This window comes from Triturus cristatus, chromosome 10 (genome assembly GCF_964204655.1).
Source record: "Triturus cristatus chromosome 10, aTriCri1.1, whole genome shotgun sequence".
NCBI lineage: Eukaryota > Metazoa > Chordata > Amphibia > Caudata > Salamandridae > Triturus > Triturus cristatus.
Genome location: NC_140593.1, coordinates 373,328,574 through 373,344,248, shown reverse-complemented (window position 1 = coordinate 373,344,248; position 15,675 = coordinate 373,328,574). Strand labels below are relative to the sequence as shown.

The 15,675-nt window shown below is 44.6% G+C and overlaps 1 protein-coding gene across 1 annotated transcript in view; it reads left to right on the top strand.

Annotated features, from left to right (window-relative positions):
• The first annotated feature begins 7,545 nt into the window (after positions 1-7,545).
• Positions 7,546-15,675, top strand: part of RAPGEF5 (Rap guanine nucleotide exchange factor 5) — a 970,266-nt gene continuing 962,136 nt past the window's right edge. Inside the window, exon 1 of the mRNA XM_085631598.1 lies at positions 7,546-7,979. Coding sequence (XP_085487724.1) covers positions 7,740-7,979 — 240 coding nt within the window. The 5' untranslated portion in view covers positions 7,546-7,739. The remainder of the gene's footprint in view (positions 7,980-15,675) is intronic.

The following is a 15,675-nucleotide window of genomic DNA, read 5'->3' as shown; positions in this document are numbered from 1 at the left end:
TGCACCCTATGTAGTGGTTTTGTCTGGGGTTCCAGGGCTTGGTAGTAATACCCCAGAATCTTATGACGAACTTAAGAACAAATCCTTACATTGGTTGAACAAACATAGACCTTTACCTTTACATGTGTTTAGTGAGATCATTCATGTGCGTAGAGTAGGTTGGGTGGGAACCCGAAAGAAGGATTCTACAGGTGATTGTATTGTTCTCAACTTTAGAGATAAACGAGCTGTGAAATGTATCTGTGAACGGGGAATAGAGGGTATGGCATCTTGCATTAAGTCCCATCCTCTCTCTTACTTTTATCCTCATGGAAATCACTTGGGAAGGCAGAAACGGTCGGCCCCAGCTCACGACATCAGGGAGCGAGGAAAGGGGGTGGTTAAACGATTGTTTATATAACATTCCCATAAACAATAGTTTTGGAGTTTTGGATCAGGTGGATTGACTCTCCCTTTCTACAGGGAGTTCTGAACCCAATGCTGGGATGGCTTTTTGTGATGGTGGAGGTGGTAACAGGCCAGAAAATATTGATGGTGAGATTTTTGGTGGTTTCACAATGGCTTTTGGTGAATTAGAAAGGCCGGCCATTGTGATCCCTGTGTATGAGGGTTCAGGTTTGGGAAAGGAAATATCCCAGGGTCAAGTGGTATTGGACGTCTCCACACAGTCTGTAAATGCTCATTTTTTGCGAGGCCAGAGTAGTTATCCTTCTTTGTTTATGTTTGCTTCCTGGAATATAGCAGGTTTACAGCGCAGACTCCCGGTAACAGAGTGGTCAGACTTTGTGGAGGAGTATGACATCTGGGCTTTTCAGGAGACATGGGCTGTCAGAGGTTGCAAGGTCATTGGTTATACTGCGATCTTTTAAATCTCAGGCTGAAATTAACGATAGTATCCTCAATATTCATGAAGACCTATTTTTGAGTTTAAAATCCCATTTTTCTAACACCACTAGACCCCAGAAAGTAATGTTATGTTATGTTAAAAAGACTTCTATAGAGCTCTGTTACCCAGAGGTGTCGTAATGAGTCAGTGTAGAGATAAATCATGGTACAACAAATTGTGCCGTGAATCTCACAAACTCTTGTCTCTGGCAATTAGGTCTAAACTAATGCCCAATATTAGGACGGCCAGGCGAAACTATAGAAAAGTCTTGCATTGTGCCAAAAAAGAATGGGATGAGCAGCATTGGAAAGATCTTCTCGGTGCTAGTAGATTAACAAACATGGCCAAGTTTTGGCATATTGTGAAATGGGTTAATGGTATACAATCACAATCCCCCGCAAATTATGTTTCCCCAGACGACTGGGTAAAACATTTTGGTGCCCAGTTTTCTGTGTCGGGGGTAGTGACTGATCCCTTGCTGTCTGGTTTATTATTGGAGCTTAATCTTTGTACTCCAACTAATAATCATATTTTACCGTTTGTCAGTAAGGAGGCAAAGGATGCCCTAAATAAGGCCCCCAGTGGTAGGGCCTCTGGCATGGATTGTGTTCCTGTGGATCTTTTCAAGTATGATACTGCCAACTGGGTGCCCTATATAGTATTGATTGCGAATGCAATAGCTAATGGGGCACGCATCCCAGATTCATGGCGGGGAGCCGAGATCTTGCCAATTTACAAGAAGGGTGACCGCTCCAATCCAGGAAATTACCGTCCGATCAGTTTGATCGATTGCATACAAAAAATAGTTGCAAGGATGGTTCTCGCGAGAATACAGAGTTGGATGGAGCTTGACGATATATTGTCCCCACTACAGGCCGGGTTTCGACCATATGTAGGCACCATCGAGCAAGTCTTTAGGTTATTTGCGTGTGGTGAGCTTGGGTGGTGGTACCATCTATGCTGCCTTCATTGACCTCAAGTCTGCGTTCGATTTGGTGCCTAGGAGCAAGCTATGGAGGGCATTGAGTGAAATGGGGATGCCTTTGGATTTACTGGCCTTAGTTATCAAGCTACATGAGGAAAATTTTGCACGTGTTCGCTGGGGTCTACAAGGGCAGGTTACAAACAAATTTACTGTGTCACGCGGGGTTAGACAGGGGTGTGTTCTAGCGCCAACACTCTTCTTGTTGTTCATCAACAGGGTAATGGAGTACTTTTCTGCTTTTCCAAAGGATGCCCCATCCCTGGATGGCACCAAAGTACCGTTACTTATGTTTGCGGATGTCACTCTCTTGTTATCTAAAACTCAGACGGGATTGCAACGGGCGCTGAACAAATTTGAAGAGTTCTGCTATGAGAATAATCTACAGGTTAATGTTGATAAAACCAAGTTCATGATCCTTTCTAAGAATAAGCAAGTGGATGGCTCTGTAACTATGAATAATACCAAGTTAGCCCAGACCAATGTAATGACCTACCTAGGAATTACATTGGAGTCCAAATTAAAATGGAAACCTCAGATTGATGTTTTTCCCTCAAGCTCGCCCAGTTGACAGGGTGTTTAATTAAAGAACAGTGATCGTCCTTGACCAAAAGGATAGGTCCTGCCCTTAAAATTTACAATTCTAGGATTAGCTCTGCGATCCTGTATGGAGCAGAGCTATGGGGCTTCTCTGACCTATCCATGTTGGTTAAGGTTCAAAAAAAATTCTTGATGAATCTGATAGGTCTTCCTGGTTCTACTCCATTAAAGCCCCTCTTAATGGATGTGGCACGTTATAGGCCGCTGGCTCTTTGGCAGCGGATATGGATTACCCCAGAACTTGATCTATTTGCCAGGGCAATCCTGGATGTTAGATCAGTAGCAGGTTCAGGAAACATCCCATGGTTTAAGGAAGTTAGAACGCTTTTGGTGGATATGGGGATGAGTAACCTGTGGTTAGATCCTGTTACTAGCCAATTTCCTACAAAAAAGGTTTTTAAAGAAACATACTGGGCATTAGTGTGTCATAAATATATAATGAAGACTGAGGCTACTTCCCTGACTGGACTATTCTTCGAACACAAGATCGTGCCCTTTATGGAGGACTATTGGGACATTATCACTAGGTCTTGTGATCGTAAATTGTATCACCAATTTAGGGTTGGTAGCCTTCCCATCAAAACCTTCACCAAATCTTGGAACGGCCTGCAGGACGATGTCTGCAAATGGTGTATGGGCCATAAAGAATCTATCGCCCATATATTCTTTGTATGTCCAGCCTACACTGCCCCACGTAACAAGTGGCTGATACCTATTTGTCGAAACCTAGGCACACGTGTAGGTTCTGAAGCACTGAGGATTCTGAGAACTAACACCCAGGAATCCTTGGTTATAGCGGTTGCTAAATTTCTCGGTTGGATTTTTATTATTAGGGCCGGGAATATACAAACCACAATAATCTAATTTGGGGTCTTCCTGATTGTTGCCAATAGAGTTGTTTCTCTGCTCTTATTTTGACATCTGACGCTATAGATCTGATAATAATCGTGTGGTTTTAATATATTGAGAATTATTATTAACAATTTTTATCTTTATATTTGTTTTTAAAGAAATTTGGACCTTATTGTATGGTATTTTTAATCAGGTCTAATATGCTTTATGAACAAACTGGATTACATTGTATGGTATTTTTAATTATGACTGATTGTCATTTTTATTTGTTCTCTTGTTATTGTTACGTCTTTTATGATGAAATATCGAAATAAAGACTAATGAAATGGAAAAAATGGAACAACGAGCTGATTTTTATTGGCTGATCGCAATTGTCTCATAGGGTCATACAGGTGGGTGATGTTCCTGATTCCCTCGGGTCCTGAATTGTGAAGAGCCTTATATTCATTTCAGAACATCTAAACTGAACACACTTAACCTCTTCAATGCCCATGACGAGCTGGTCTCGTCATGGGCCGCGGTGTCGCTGTGCCCATGACGAGACCAGCTCGTCATAAACCCCGCCCGCTAATGAAACGGCCGGCACAGGGCGGGGAAAGGGGCGGGCACTGAAGGGGTTAAGATACATAATAAATGTTCACAGCCGGGAGGTAAATGTTGGTATTTAGGGCCTGCAATGGCCACATGTGTTGTGTATCCAAAAGCACAAAAGTGGCTGACCATACGTCCCGCACGTAAATCCCTATTCAAATTCAATTCAAAGTTCTGTGCAAAACTCCTCCGGAACCTGCCGCAATATGGTTCCACTGCATCCAGAGACAAACAATTTTTTCACAAAGGAGGGTGCACCAGAGAAGAAATCCAAGGTTCGTGTTTGGGCTAACTGGCCGGGCGCCTGAATTAAGCACTCCAGAGTATCATGTCTGGATGTGACCACATCTGACCAAGGATTGTGAGACCTCAACTTTCTTCGCACTGCAAATTTTTCTTACCAGTGATCGTCGCAATTTTGGATTGTTTGGTTATTACTGATCGAGTTTCATGATTGATCGAGACTGAATATATCAAGGACTACGGATTTGTTTTTTCTAATTCTTTTTGGCTTAGAGGCCATTTTGAGATTTTGTGGATCTTTATTCGCGCACATGACTGCCCTGATGAAGTTCCACTGTATGGAACTAAACGCGTTGGCTGATTTCCAATTTTGACTATATTTGAAGAATAAAAGAAACTACATGGAACTACTGTAATGATTTGGACTTCTTCTCTGGGGCACCCTCCTTTGTGGAAAAAAAATGTCCACATGTGTCGCTACCCTCTTTCTCTACAGGATGACACATACCCCTGCCTGAGAGTCTTCCGCTTGAGCAGGGTGGCGTCCAGATGGGCCACCACCTGAAGATGCCGGCAGTGGTTTGGAAGTGATTGACATTGAGAGACTTGGAAGAAGAAACGAGGTGTGCTGCCAAGAGGAGCTAGAACTAGGACATGGACTATTTCTGGGCATCATCTTGAGCCTGGGATGTGTGGAGAAGCAGTGTTCCCAATGGAATTGACACAGCATTTCTAAGATTAAGCAGTGGTTACTGTATTTTTTCCTAGGAATATAAAAATAAATGCATGAGGCAGGATGGAAACAAGGACCATCATCCCACCAGACTCTTCATGTAAAGGCTCTTAACTTATTGCCATTTTTGTTCACTTGTCCTCCCTCGTAATGGCTTCCTTTTGATTTTTTCACGTTTAGATAATGACCTCTGCATTGTCAGGCGCCAAGTCAATACTCAGGGGGACAAAGCTCCATGCAGAATTAATGTTCCGAGAGCAGTCACCTTGCGGCAGCAGGTCGAAAGGTAATTTTAAACAGAGGGCGCCTGGCCGGGACATAAAGGAGCAGCTGCGAAAACAGAACCCAAGCGGCTCCATTTCCCATCAAAGCTTCGAGCCGCGTCCGGTGCGCAAATCCTTGAAGGCTCGCGAGCATTTCTGTGGCTTCCGCGTTATGAGTGTTTTGTTACCCTCAAACACTGTGTGACTAACGAGGCTTCTCTTTCACATCTATGTAGGAGCAACTTAAACCTTTCACTCTATTGACAAATACAGGTACAAAGTGGGGTACATGTAACTTACACTAGGGTTTGTACAGGTTTCACCAATGAAAGAGGGACTGTCCTTGAGAAATGATCAGTTAAACAAAAAAAGTCGCCTAAAGACAGGCACATTATTGGATAAATAAAGCAACCGGTGGGATGTCGATCAATTTATTTAGGTATTTTTGCAGATGTATACAGCGCGAACCGACCGGGAGCTATTGGAGCGCTTTAGATAAGCACCGGTTACATTACAAAAGGTCACATTCGAGTATTTTTAGGCAGGGGGGGATAAAGTGATTTGCCAGAATCACTCCCCACATTGAAATGCAGTTTTTAAAAGATGATTTCATAAAGTTTACCAAAATTACAATTGAGTTATCATACTCAAAATACACAGTCCAAAGACTGGCAGGAGATACAAAGTAACATTATCTACCTGTGTATCTGTCTGTCTGACTGCCTGAATACCTGCTCGTCTGTCTGCCTGGCTGTCTATCTACCTGTCTGCCTGTCTGTCTGGCTATCTATCCATCACCACTTACCAGTTGTTGAGCTTTGTACCGAGTTTGACAATTGTGTATTGTACTTTCTGGTAAACATTATGAAAATACCTTTAAAATTGCATTATTAGTGCTAAATGCCGATGTCTTCTAACAGTGACGTCCTAATAGTGAAAAAACCTTGCTAGAGAGCACACACACAATGGTTTTACGGGACCTTCTTCCCCCGTGCCGTGTTCACAGATGGGCCATTATTTGAACTGTAAGAGACACCACCGCACCAGCAGCCTGCAGGCAGTGAGTTCGTGTGTGTGTGTTTGTATGGGGCGGAGAGATAGGACAGAAAGGTGGCGTGTGGGAGTTCCCGCACCTGTGTGAGGTTACCTCACCCCAGACGTCCAAAGGGCGACCTCGCCCCTCCCCCTTCCTGGGTCTCGTGTCGCCTAAATGACTTCAGCAACTTCCCTTCGTTTTTGAATGGTACAGTCTCTCCTTTAAATTGTACTTTTTTTTTTAATCAGGGCTGTACATAATTGGATAGCTCTAGAAATGCACCCGGGCAGGACAAGCTGCTTTTTGTTCCGAATGTGTCAATCAATATGTTTGCAGGATTTGAGCTCTGGAAATGTTCAAGGGCTAATCCAATTCTGTAAGTCAAAGGGTGGCACCAACACTATTGTACTTCCCACACTATCACGCAACTATCAACTGAGTTGTAAATGCAGGGGGCGCCACTTAGTAAAATTATATCTACTATATGTTCTCTAATTCACTTATTTTTGTTCCACATGAGTGTTTTCCCAAAGGCATGGTACCGGCACCCCACTGCTTCTCCCGGAACGCAGTAGCAGTATCCATTTTTTTCCACTTTAGGTGTAGAATATTTCCCCTCACGTAGGTACCTAGAGAGATGTTTAATAGTGAGAAAGTTCACTTTCGTGGGGGCTTGGAAGGTGGGGGCCTGTTTACTGCCCACTTCCCCCATGCCTTACTTTACAACGTCCCTGCTTCTTACTTCTACAAAGGTAGCATGCGGGTGTGTTTCTCCAAACGAAGAGATTCCGGCAACTATCCTCATAGGGACGCAGTTTAATGGACCATTACCAGCTTCCTCATAGGGGCCCCCGTTGTGAGGCAAGGGGAACTTGCAATTTTTATTGTGCAACGCAAACGTGGCTGCAAAACGCAACAATATTCAAGGTTGTACAGAGTGTACAATCACGCGCACATCAGCAATGACGTTGACCTAAATATGATGAGTTTACCATATTCATGCGCATTACCCGTAGCCCGGTTTCTTAGGACATTGTCCTTCATTGAACTGCGTACACGAACGGCACCCGGCACAGCCAGCCCTACTTCTCACCCCTAATTAAGGAACCCTTCTTTATAAATAGATACACACTGACATTTCGGGAAATGGTAGCATCTGAAAGACCACTGAAGCGGATAAACAACACCATGGGGCTGTTATGGTCTCTGGATTCCTAATTCGAAACCCAAGGCCACCCCTCAGAGTCCTGGTAGGTGGTCACCCCGAGCCTGTGAGGTGCCAGGAGCGCAGTCTGCTGCACCTCCACTGCGCGTCTGTCCCAGCAGCAGCAAGGTGTGAACCAGGGCGGGGGCGGGTGAGGGAGGAGTCGGCTCGGATCCCAGCGACGCTGACAGTGTAATGTTTGAGCCGTGTGCGCTCAGGATGCGATCCCAGCTCGGTTTCTCGGACTAGCACGTTGCACCCAAGGGCAACCACCGCGACTGGCGGGCACTGCCGCGCCGCTATCCCCTCAATGTGGACCAGGCACCGAGCAGACGGCGAGCGATGAAGAATGACCGTGCTGGGGCGCGGGAGGACGCTGTCCCCGCCTGAATGCGCCTCCGCCGCCGCCTCCAAGGACATGGCCACGGGCAGCGGCGGGGGCGAGGCTGGCCCCCGGAGCCGCGGCGCCCGTGAGCAGCAAGTGCAGCTGAAGCACAAGCTGCGCGAGCTGCCCGGCCTTCTGAGAAGCGGCCTGACGCTCCGGAGGAAGAGCAGCTCCGCAGCGAACAACAGCACCTGCAGCAGCCCGGTGAGTCCCCGCGCTGCCGTGCCCGCGGAGAGGGGGGAGTGCGCGGCTCTGGGGCTTCTGTACCCCGGGGCTGGGAGGGCAGCAGGCAGGCGACACGGGAAGGGGTCAGTGTTGGCATCCTGCACAGTGGGGTCAGCGGGACGCACTCGGCGGGTGGGTCTGCTGTCTAGACCGCAGCATTAGGCGTGTAGTTTGTTTTTAAATAAAGGGCCATGTGCTGTGAGTCTTGCAACCCCCAAGGAGAGGTGTCTCTTACCGTACTGTCCCCGTTAAAATACCAGCCGAGATATATGTGTACAGCCAATATAAGCCAAGGACACACAAGAAACAGTATACCAACAGGACGCATCAATGTAAACTAAACATAATGCCAGCTGGGCTGTCCAAGCAGATGGGGTCAGGTGCCCAGAGGCTGTCACCTGATCTGACGTGACCCTGACAGCCTAGGTGTGGCTGCATTGTGCTCATTAGACAAAACACTTTTCACCCGATAGAGCCGGGGGAAATCTTTTTCTACTGGGAACATGCAATTGGAGGTACTATGTGATTTGGCCAGTATCGAACTGGTTTACGGAGCTGCGCTACACCAAACCATCCATTCATTTGCTCATCTGCCCATTCATTCTTTCGTTTGGTCATTCCCACGTGGAAAACGTCTGTCTTGTTAGACACCCTAGCACAATTAACAGGCTACCACCACTATATGTTTGGACAGTCCGCCCACGTAAAACTCAACCTAAAGGGGTTTAGAAATGGATTTTGAAAGACCAGAGCTGATTGGCTGCCGCTGTAATGTTATGCCTAGAGATGGGTAGCTTGATTTGATTATTGTTTTTACTGTTCTGAAGGTTTATGGCATGGCGACCATGTCATATAAGCTCTGTAAAATTTAAATAACCGTTCCGTTGTAAAAGGCAGAAAGGTTGCACCTCACACTTTTGTTGGCTGTGCATGGCTGCAGATTTAGAACAAGTGTTGGCAGTGTGATTTCAAAGGCACCTCAAGGGAACCTCACACTTGTGATCTGTAAGCAGATGTTAGATTGTTTTTACACCACGCGGATTCGAACTCTCTAAAAAATCTCAGTTTTAAGAATTAGGGAAAGCAATGTGCATTCCCCACACTGAAGCAGTGAAACGTCACACCCCGATGGCCAGGGAGGGCCAGGAGTTGTTCCTGAGGGGATTGTTTTCATTTTTGGTCGAATTATGCTCCTAGCTGGCTCCCCGCAGACACCTTAGTGTATTACCCGTTATCATTTCGAAACAGCACATTGGAAGGCAGCATGTTTGATATTTTCGGACTCAGTGGAGAGCAAGGGTGCACGGCCCGGGTGATGGGTCCACGTGGCTGAGGAGGAGCAGTGCTAATAGTCCCGGTTTGCCTTTGATGGTGAAAAATACCTCCGTGACTCACCAGCTCACACACCATTGACAGCCACCGTTGCCTCGGTGCCTAAAACCCACTGCTTTGCATACTCCTGTTTTTCAATATGTAAGTTAATTATGCGTTTCCGCTGTAGCAATGTGTGATGGGCTATGACACCAGCAAGATGGCTTTTACAAATAAAAGGAGTAGCAAACTATGTACATTTGCACTTTTAGTAGGCAGCAAGATTATTTTGGAGAAAAATGGTCATTTATTACATAAGTCCTTCAGTGATGTTCATGGATTTAATCGTACATTAGGTACCATGCTACCGATAGGAATATAGGAGTGACTTCCTGTATAGCCCTGCTTTCAGTCGGACCATGTGTACTGCATTATTAACAGAAATAAACTTGCTACCAAGCATAGAGAAGAACCTCAGGTCTGGAATTTTCTAAGCACGGGCTGTGTGAGCGCAAGCGAGCATTAATCTGCTGACTGTCTAAAGAGAGATGGCCATCGTAGGGTCAGTAGGGAGTGATCCATGCCAGATTTTCAAGATTACCCCATGGTAGGTAAATACATTGCAGTAGATTTATAATGTCTGTATTTTGATACCTTCCATTGTATGTATCATTGTATATCCTAGACATCTTGCATGGATCTAACTCCTTACACCCATGATGTTCGTCCAAACCCATATCCGCAAGTCTAGTCAGTCAAAGCAATCCCTCTTTAATTCCACAATTGATGCCTCTATCTCTTTGTGGAAAAGATACAGCGTAGACATCACCAGGCCAATTTTTTCAAACCTTAATAAACACACAATCCCTCAGGTTTGGGAAAATCAGGTAGCTACACATCTCTAAGGAATTAGAATGCAAATTTTCTGTGAAAGTCGAGATATTTTTTTAACCAACTTCATTTAAGAGTCATAAACATGTGAAGAAGACAGACAGATGTTAAATAATTGCCCATCGAAGTAAGTGTCTGATAATCTCAAGTACAGTTTGTTATTCTGCTCGTGGTTGAATTAACAAAACCTCCTGATAGAGAGGAAAAAGTCCCAGTAAAGGAAAGCATCGGGAAGTGTGCCCTAGCTCTCGACATACAGTCCGAAATCTAATGAACATGTAGATGCATATTTCACATTTTGTAGTCATCCACATCAGTATGATTCATTTTTTACAATTTTATTACTGTTAATATTGCTTGTGCATGAGCAAGATGACTTCCCAGTTAATGGTATGTTTTAAGGTTCTTAAAGATGACTCTCAAGCGTTGGAGTATAGTATTTTTATCTTGAACTCTGAAAAGTGTCCACCATCAGTACATTTGTCAACAAATAAACATATGGTCGTGCTGGTTAGTGCATATATAGTGTGGAACCAATGTTGGTGGTGTGTTTTTTAGATTGGTTTTTGAATTCCAGTCTATTTTCAATGCACATTTGTCTAATTGCTCACTGAGGTGTCACTGCTAAATGGCCCGACTGACAGCATCCACTTAGTTGTAAGCGTCCAGAACTCATTCCTGAAGCCTTAAATAGCATAAACATATGCAGAGGAATCTTAATAATTTTTCATTGCATACTGTAAAATTGCATTCACTCACACTTACTGTGCAGTTTTGTGCTTTGCCAGTGTGACAGGTCGTTCATCTCCCGCGCCTTCCCAACAATGTGAATCTATTTTAAAGTCATTGTTTTTATATGCGTAATGTAATTATAATTGATGCATTGGAATGTTGAAAGCTCCTTTAAAGACATTGATGTGGCTCAGGGCCAGTAATGACTTGTATAGGCCTTCTGCTCCAACTTCCAATGGTGAATGTTCTGTTTCTCAATATTTAATTTAGGACATTCGAGTCTCAGTGGGGGAATGTTCTGATAGTGCCAAAGCCCTTTATTCAGTCTCAGGCAAAGCAGGTTATTAACTGTCCTCGTCATCATTTTAATCCCTTGCCTATCGCTCTGGTTTACCGCTCTGGTGCAGAGTTTTTATTTACCAATATAGCTCCCGGCAGCAGACCATAAGGATCATATCTGATTGACAGTCTAAAAGAGATAGATTATGATGACTGACCTGTTGCAACAGTAAATAAAAACATTTATGGTACATGGTATGTATTATTGGTCATTATTCTGGTCTTTCACTGCAGGACTGTGATCTGTGTGAAAACTTGATTAATGCATCGGCTGAGAAGATGTTGAATTATTCTGCTGGTGTGAAGATTTAAAAGGGCGCACCTTTGGTTGTCCACTTTTATATTTATGATGCACAACTTTCCCTAAATTAAGAACATATATGTATATATATTTACAAGGTGTCAGGCAGATAACATATTATAGTGTTGGTTGTAAATTAAATTTAAAATAATGAAGTTAAAGCAAACAGCAGTATGACAGTTACTGCTCGGTTGTCTGCCCTCTGTGAGTTCAACAAGACAAAATGAGGCATATTGTGCAGTAACATCCCAACCAATTTGTTTTGTGTATCTTTCTCTGCAGAACTACTATCATACTTTTGCCCGCAGTAGTGCCCGGCATTTATTCCGCCCTTGATGTATTTTTACCATGTCAATGATGTAGTAAACCCAGAGCACTCATAGCAGTTCTACAGTTTTAGACCTGATATCCTTGGTGTGGTTTTCCCCCTAACTTTTGACCTTCAACCCTCCTGATTGCTGACTATGTTTTTGCTACTTTTAGGGCTCTGTGCACTCTACCGCTGCTAACCAGCGCTAAAATGCTTGTGCTCCCTGCTTAAAACATGTTGTGATTGGCTTATTCTCAATTGGCACATTTCATTTACCTGTAAGTCCCTAGTAAAGTGGTACTACCTGCGCTCAGGGCTAGGGAATTAAATGCTGATAGGGGGCCTGCAGCATTGATTCAGCTACCTACTTAAGGAACACTTTAAACTTGCCTCAGACCTGCCATTGGAGCTTACGTGTGCACTTTTAAACTTCCATTTTGACCTGCCCAAATAAACCTTTTGACAAGCCCAAACCTTCCTTTTTAGGTCTCGCCTGACCCAGCGCATGGGCTGTTCTGGCGAGACATTTAGTAGGTGAGTTTAGAAAGTGCTACCCACCTTTTTGTGCTGGCGACAAGCTACAGTGCACGATGGCGTGCACGTGCACAGCTGCTCCCCGCATTCGCCCCTCCCTTCTCGGCCAGCCATCCTGTGCCAGCCTTCTGCACCATACCCCTCCCCCCGCTGCTGCGCACGCATCCCTAGTGTGCGTCATCGCAATCACTTTCGCTTTTACAGTGATCGCGATCGCGATGAGGGATTGTCAGTGTGAGACCTCACACCAGCTCACCACCCACCATGCTCCTTCTTCCGCCGATGCTCCACATATTCCTCCTGTTCTGTTACATCACCTCAAACAAACATATACAAACTGCACAATTAACATATTTAGTAACCTATTCATCCAACTCACAGCTAAACCGCCCGCCAACCTTCCCTGTCTTAATTGTGTTCCTGTGTTCCCACCACACTTAACCTAAACGTTCGTTACCCCTGGGTGTTGTCAGGAACCTCTTGGTACCCCGCAGTAAAGCCATCGCAGGCTCCGAGTCCACAATCAGCCTGACGCCCAGGGCACCGCATTCGAGGATTTTTCCACCTTGACCTCACGCTACGGCGGCAGCCATGTTGTCAGGCATCGCACTTCCGGTTCACTTGCAGCTCTGGCGGCCATTTCTCAGAGGTAAACGCATCACTGTGAAGCCATCATAACGGCGCGGGGCGTTCGGGGAAAGTCAACAGAAACGTTTAACTTTTCATTTCGTAGAAAAATACACATATTTGAAAAAAGATTTTTGAGGAATTAATTTTAACAATGTTCTGTGTGAAATAATGATATAGCTTTTGATGTGAAGTTTTGTTTTGTCCATTTATAATTTGTTCTCGTTAATGGTTCAACATTGCCATGTCTCCACTCTGTTGGTCAATGGCAGTCACATGTACCCCTTTCCCCATGAACACATCTTCTTTGGAAAGCAGCATCGTTGTTGAAAGCCAACCCCAAATAAATCATCGTTCGTTTAAATACATTTAAAGATGACGGGTATATAGTGCATTCATTTAGACACGGACTCGACCATTAAAAAAAAACAAGCATTGGCATAGCCATTAGGTCTCGCTTTTGGGACTTTATATAAGTGTTTAGCCATGCAACAGTGGATGTTGTTGCACCAAGGATATTGTGCTGCATAACTAAATACTTATAAGGTCCCAAAAGCAAGACCTATTGGCTATGCCAATGCTTGTTAATACATACAAGTCACCCATAGGTTAGGCCCCGGATAGCTCCGAGGGCGAGGTGCAGTATATTAAAAAAGTTGGGTATGTAGTTTTAAGTTTTACCAGTCCTGGTAGTGAAAAAACATCTAAAATTGTGTTTTACTACTGCAAAGCCTAACTCACCCATAGGTTAATATTGGAGTTGCCTTATTACATTTTATAAGTGTAATTTCCAAATGGGATCAGGTAACCAGTTCATGTTTGGTGTCTTGGGAATTGTATTGAAAATTCCTAACATGGTGAAGTTGGGTTTTAATTTACAATTTTGAAAAAAATAACACTTTTAGAAAGTTGCCATTTTTCTGCCTCAGTCATTTGGTGCCTGCATCCTGTCTCTGGTTCACATGACAGGGTGAGGGCAACAGTTGGGCTTTGTTTATTCCTCCTATGCAGCCACACAAAATGGGGAGCCTAGCTGTCTTGGAGGGGCCATCACTGGGAGGATGGCAAGGATGAGGTGGACCTAGCCCTACTTACACTTTAGTAGGCTATGTCCTGCCTCCACACTAAGGGCTGCATACCCCCTGTAGTTATTTTGGAGCCAGGGCACAGAGAGTAGGGCATCTGTGCACTTCAAAGGCATGCCTCTATAAGCACCTCCCCACTTAAAAGGCACAGCTGGGTATAAAAACTGGACCTCAGACGATACCACCACTTCAATACACTTCTGGACCTGTGGATACACTACCAGGAAGAAGGACTGCTGTGCTGCTGAAAGGACTGTCACTCTGTTAGAATGCTGCTTTGAAGATCTGCTGCACTCCTGTGCTGATATGCTACGTGCTGTCCTCTTACACGGATGAGAAGGACTAGATCTGCATCCTTTGAATCCAGAACCCAGAGTACGTACAGGGGCTGGTTCACTGGCGGCTGATCTGAAGCCTCAGGGACATACCAGGCTTCCAACTATCTTACACCTGCACTCTGCCTTCTGTGAGTATGCATTGCCAAGTGGTGCGACCCCATTTCTGGACCCTTGGAAGTGGGCTTATGGTGATCAGCCAGCCTCTGTGGATCAAGTGAAACTGATGCATCTCTTTTGCTGCACGGCGCAAACCCAAGCAGAACCGACAAAGTGCCACTGCTGCGTGGACTGGACCTTTTGCAAAGAGCCACATTGTCTTCGCTGCACCATCAGAACCACTGCTGCGCAAGCCATCCTAGGAAAAGGCCCTCACATCCCTCACCAACAGCATACTCAATGACGGACTCTGCATAGCAGGATGAAAACCGAGACATCGCCTGGGCTGCGCGCCACATCCTCGACGCTGGACTTTGCATCGCAAAATCCGTCAAATGGATCCTCGACGACAACACTGGCCTTTGCATTGCAATCTTACCAAATCTTGGAACCGACACGTTGCTTCTACTGAGAGAAATATTCTCTGTGCAGACAATGAATCAAAGTTTAGTTCGTAGTATCAGCAGTCTATTCTTTATTTCCACATCTGTTTTTCAACATTGCGCTCAAGTGTGTTTCGTCTTTGCTGACAATGCTGCTACAGACTTCCTCAGGGCTATAATTACAAATATCACAAAGTTTTGGGGAGGAGTACCTGAGTACATTAAATTGAAGTCTCATCACCCGGGTCAGAAACCCAAAGCCATCTTGTGCTCTAAAGGGTAGCATGATCCAGCTTAACACATGTTTAAAAACCTCATAGGTGCAAGTGCACACTCACAGTTCTTGAATGGCAGGCTTGAGACATGTTTAAAAACATCAAATAAGCAGTACTTCCTAGTGTGTGTATGAAGGGTGTGCATACTTCAACACTGCATTTACAGTGGGAAAGTTCCCACGGCCCTAAGGCCACAAACAGAGAATCAGTAAAAACCCAAGAATAAAAAGCAAAGAAATTAGGGAAACACTACCTCACGCATATTAGGTCTAACACCCTAGTTATGCCAATCTTTAGGGAGTTTCATTAAAACTTAATTACCTTTTTATGGAATATTAATTAAATTACTTTCACTAAATTATTATCACTCTTTGCATTGATTTAGTAGGGAAA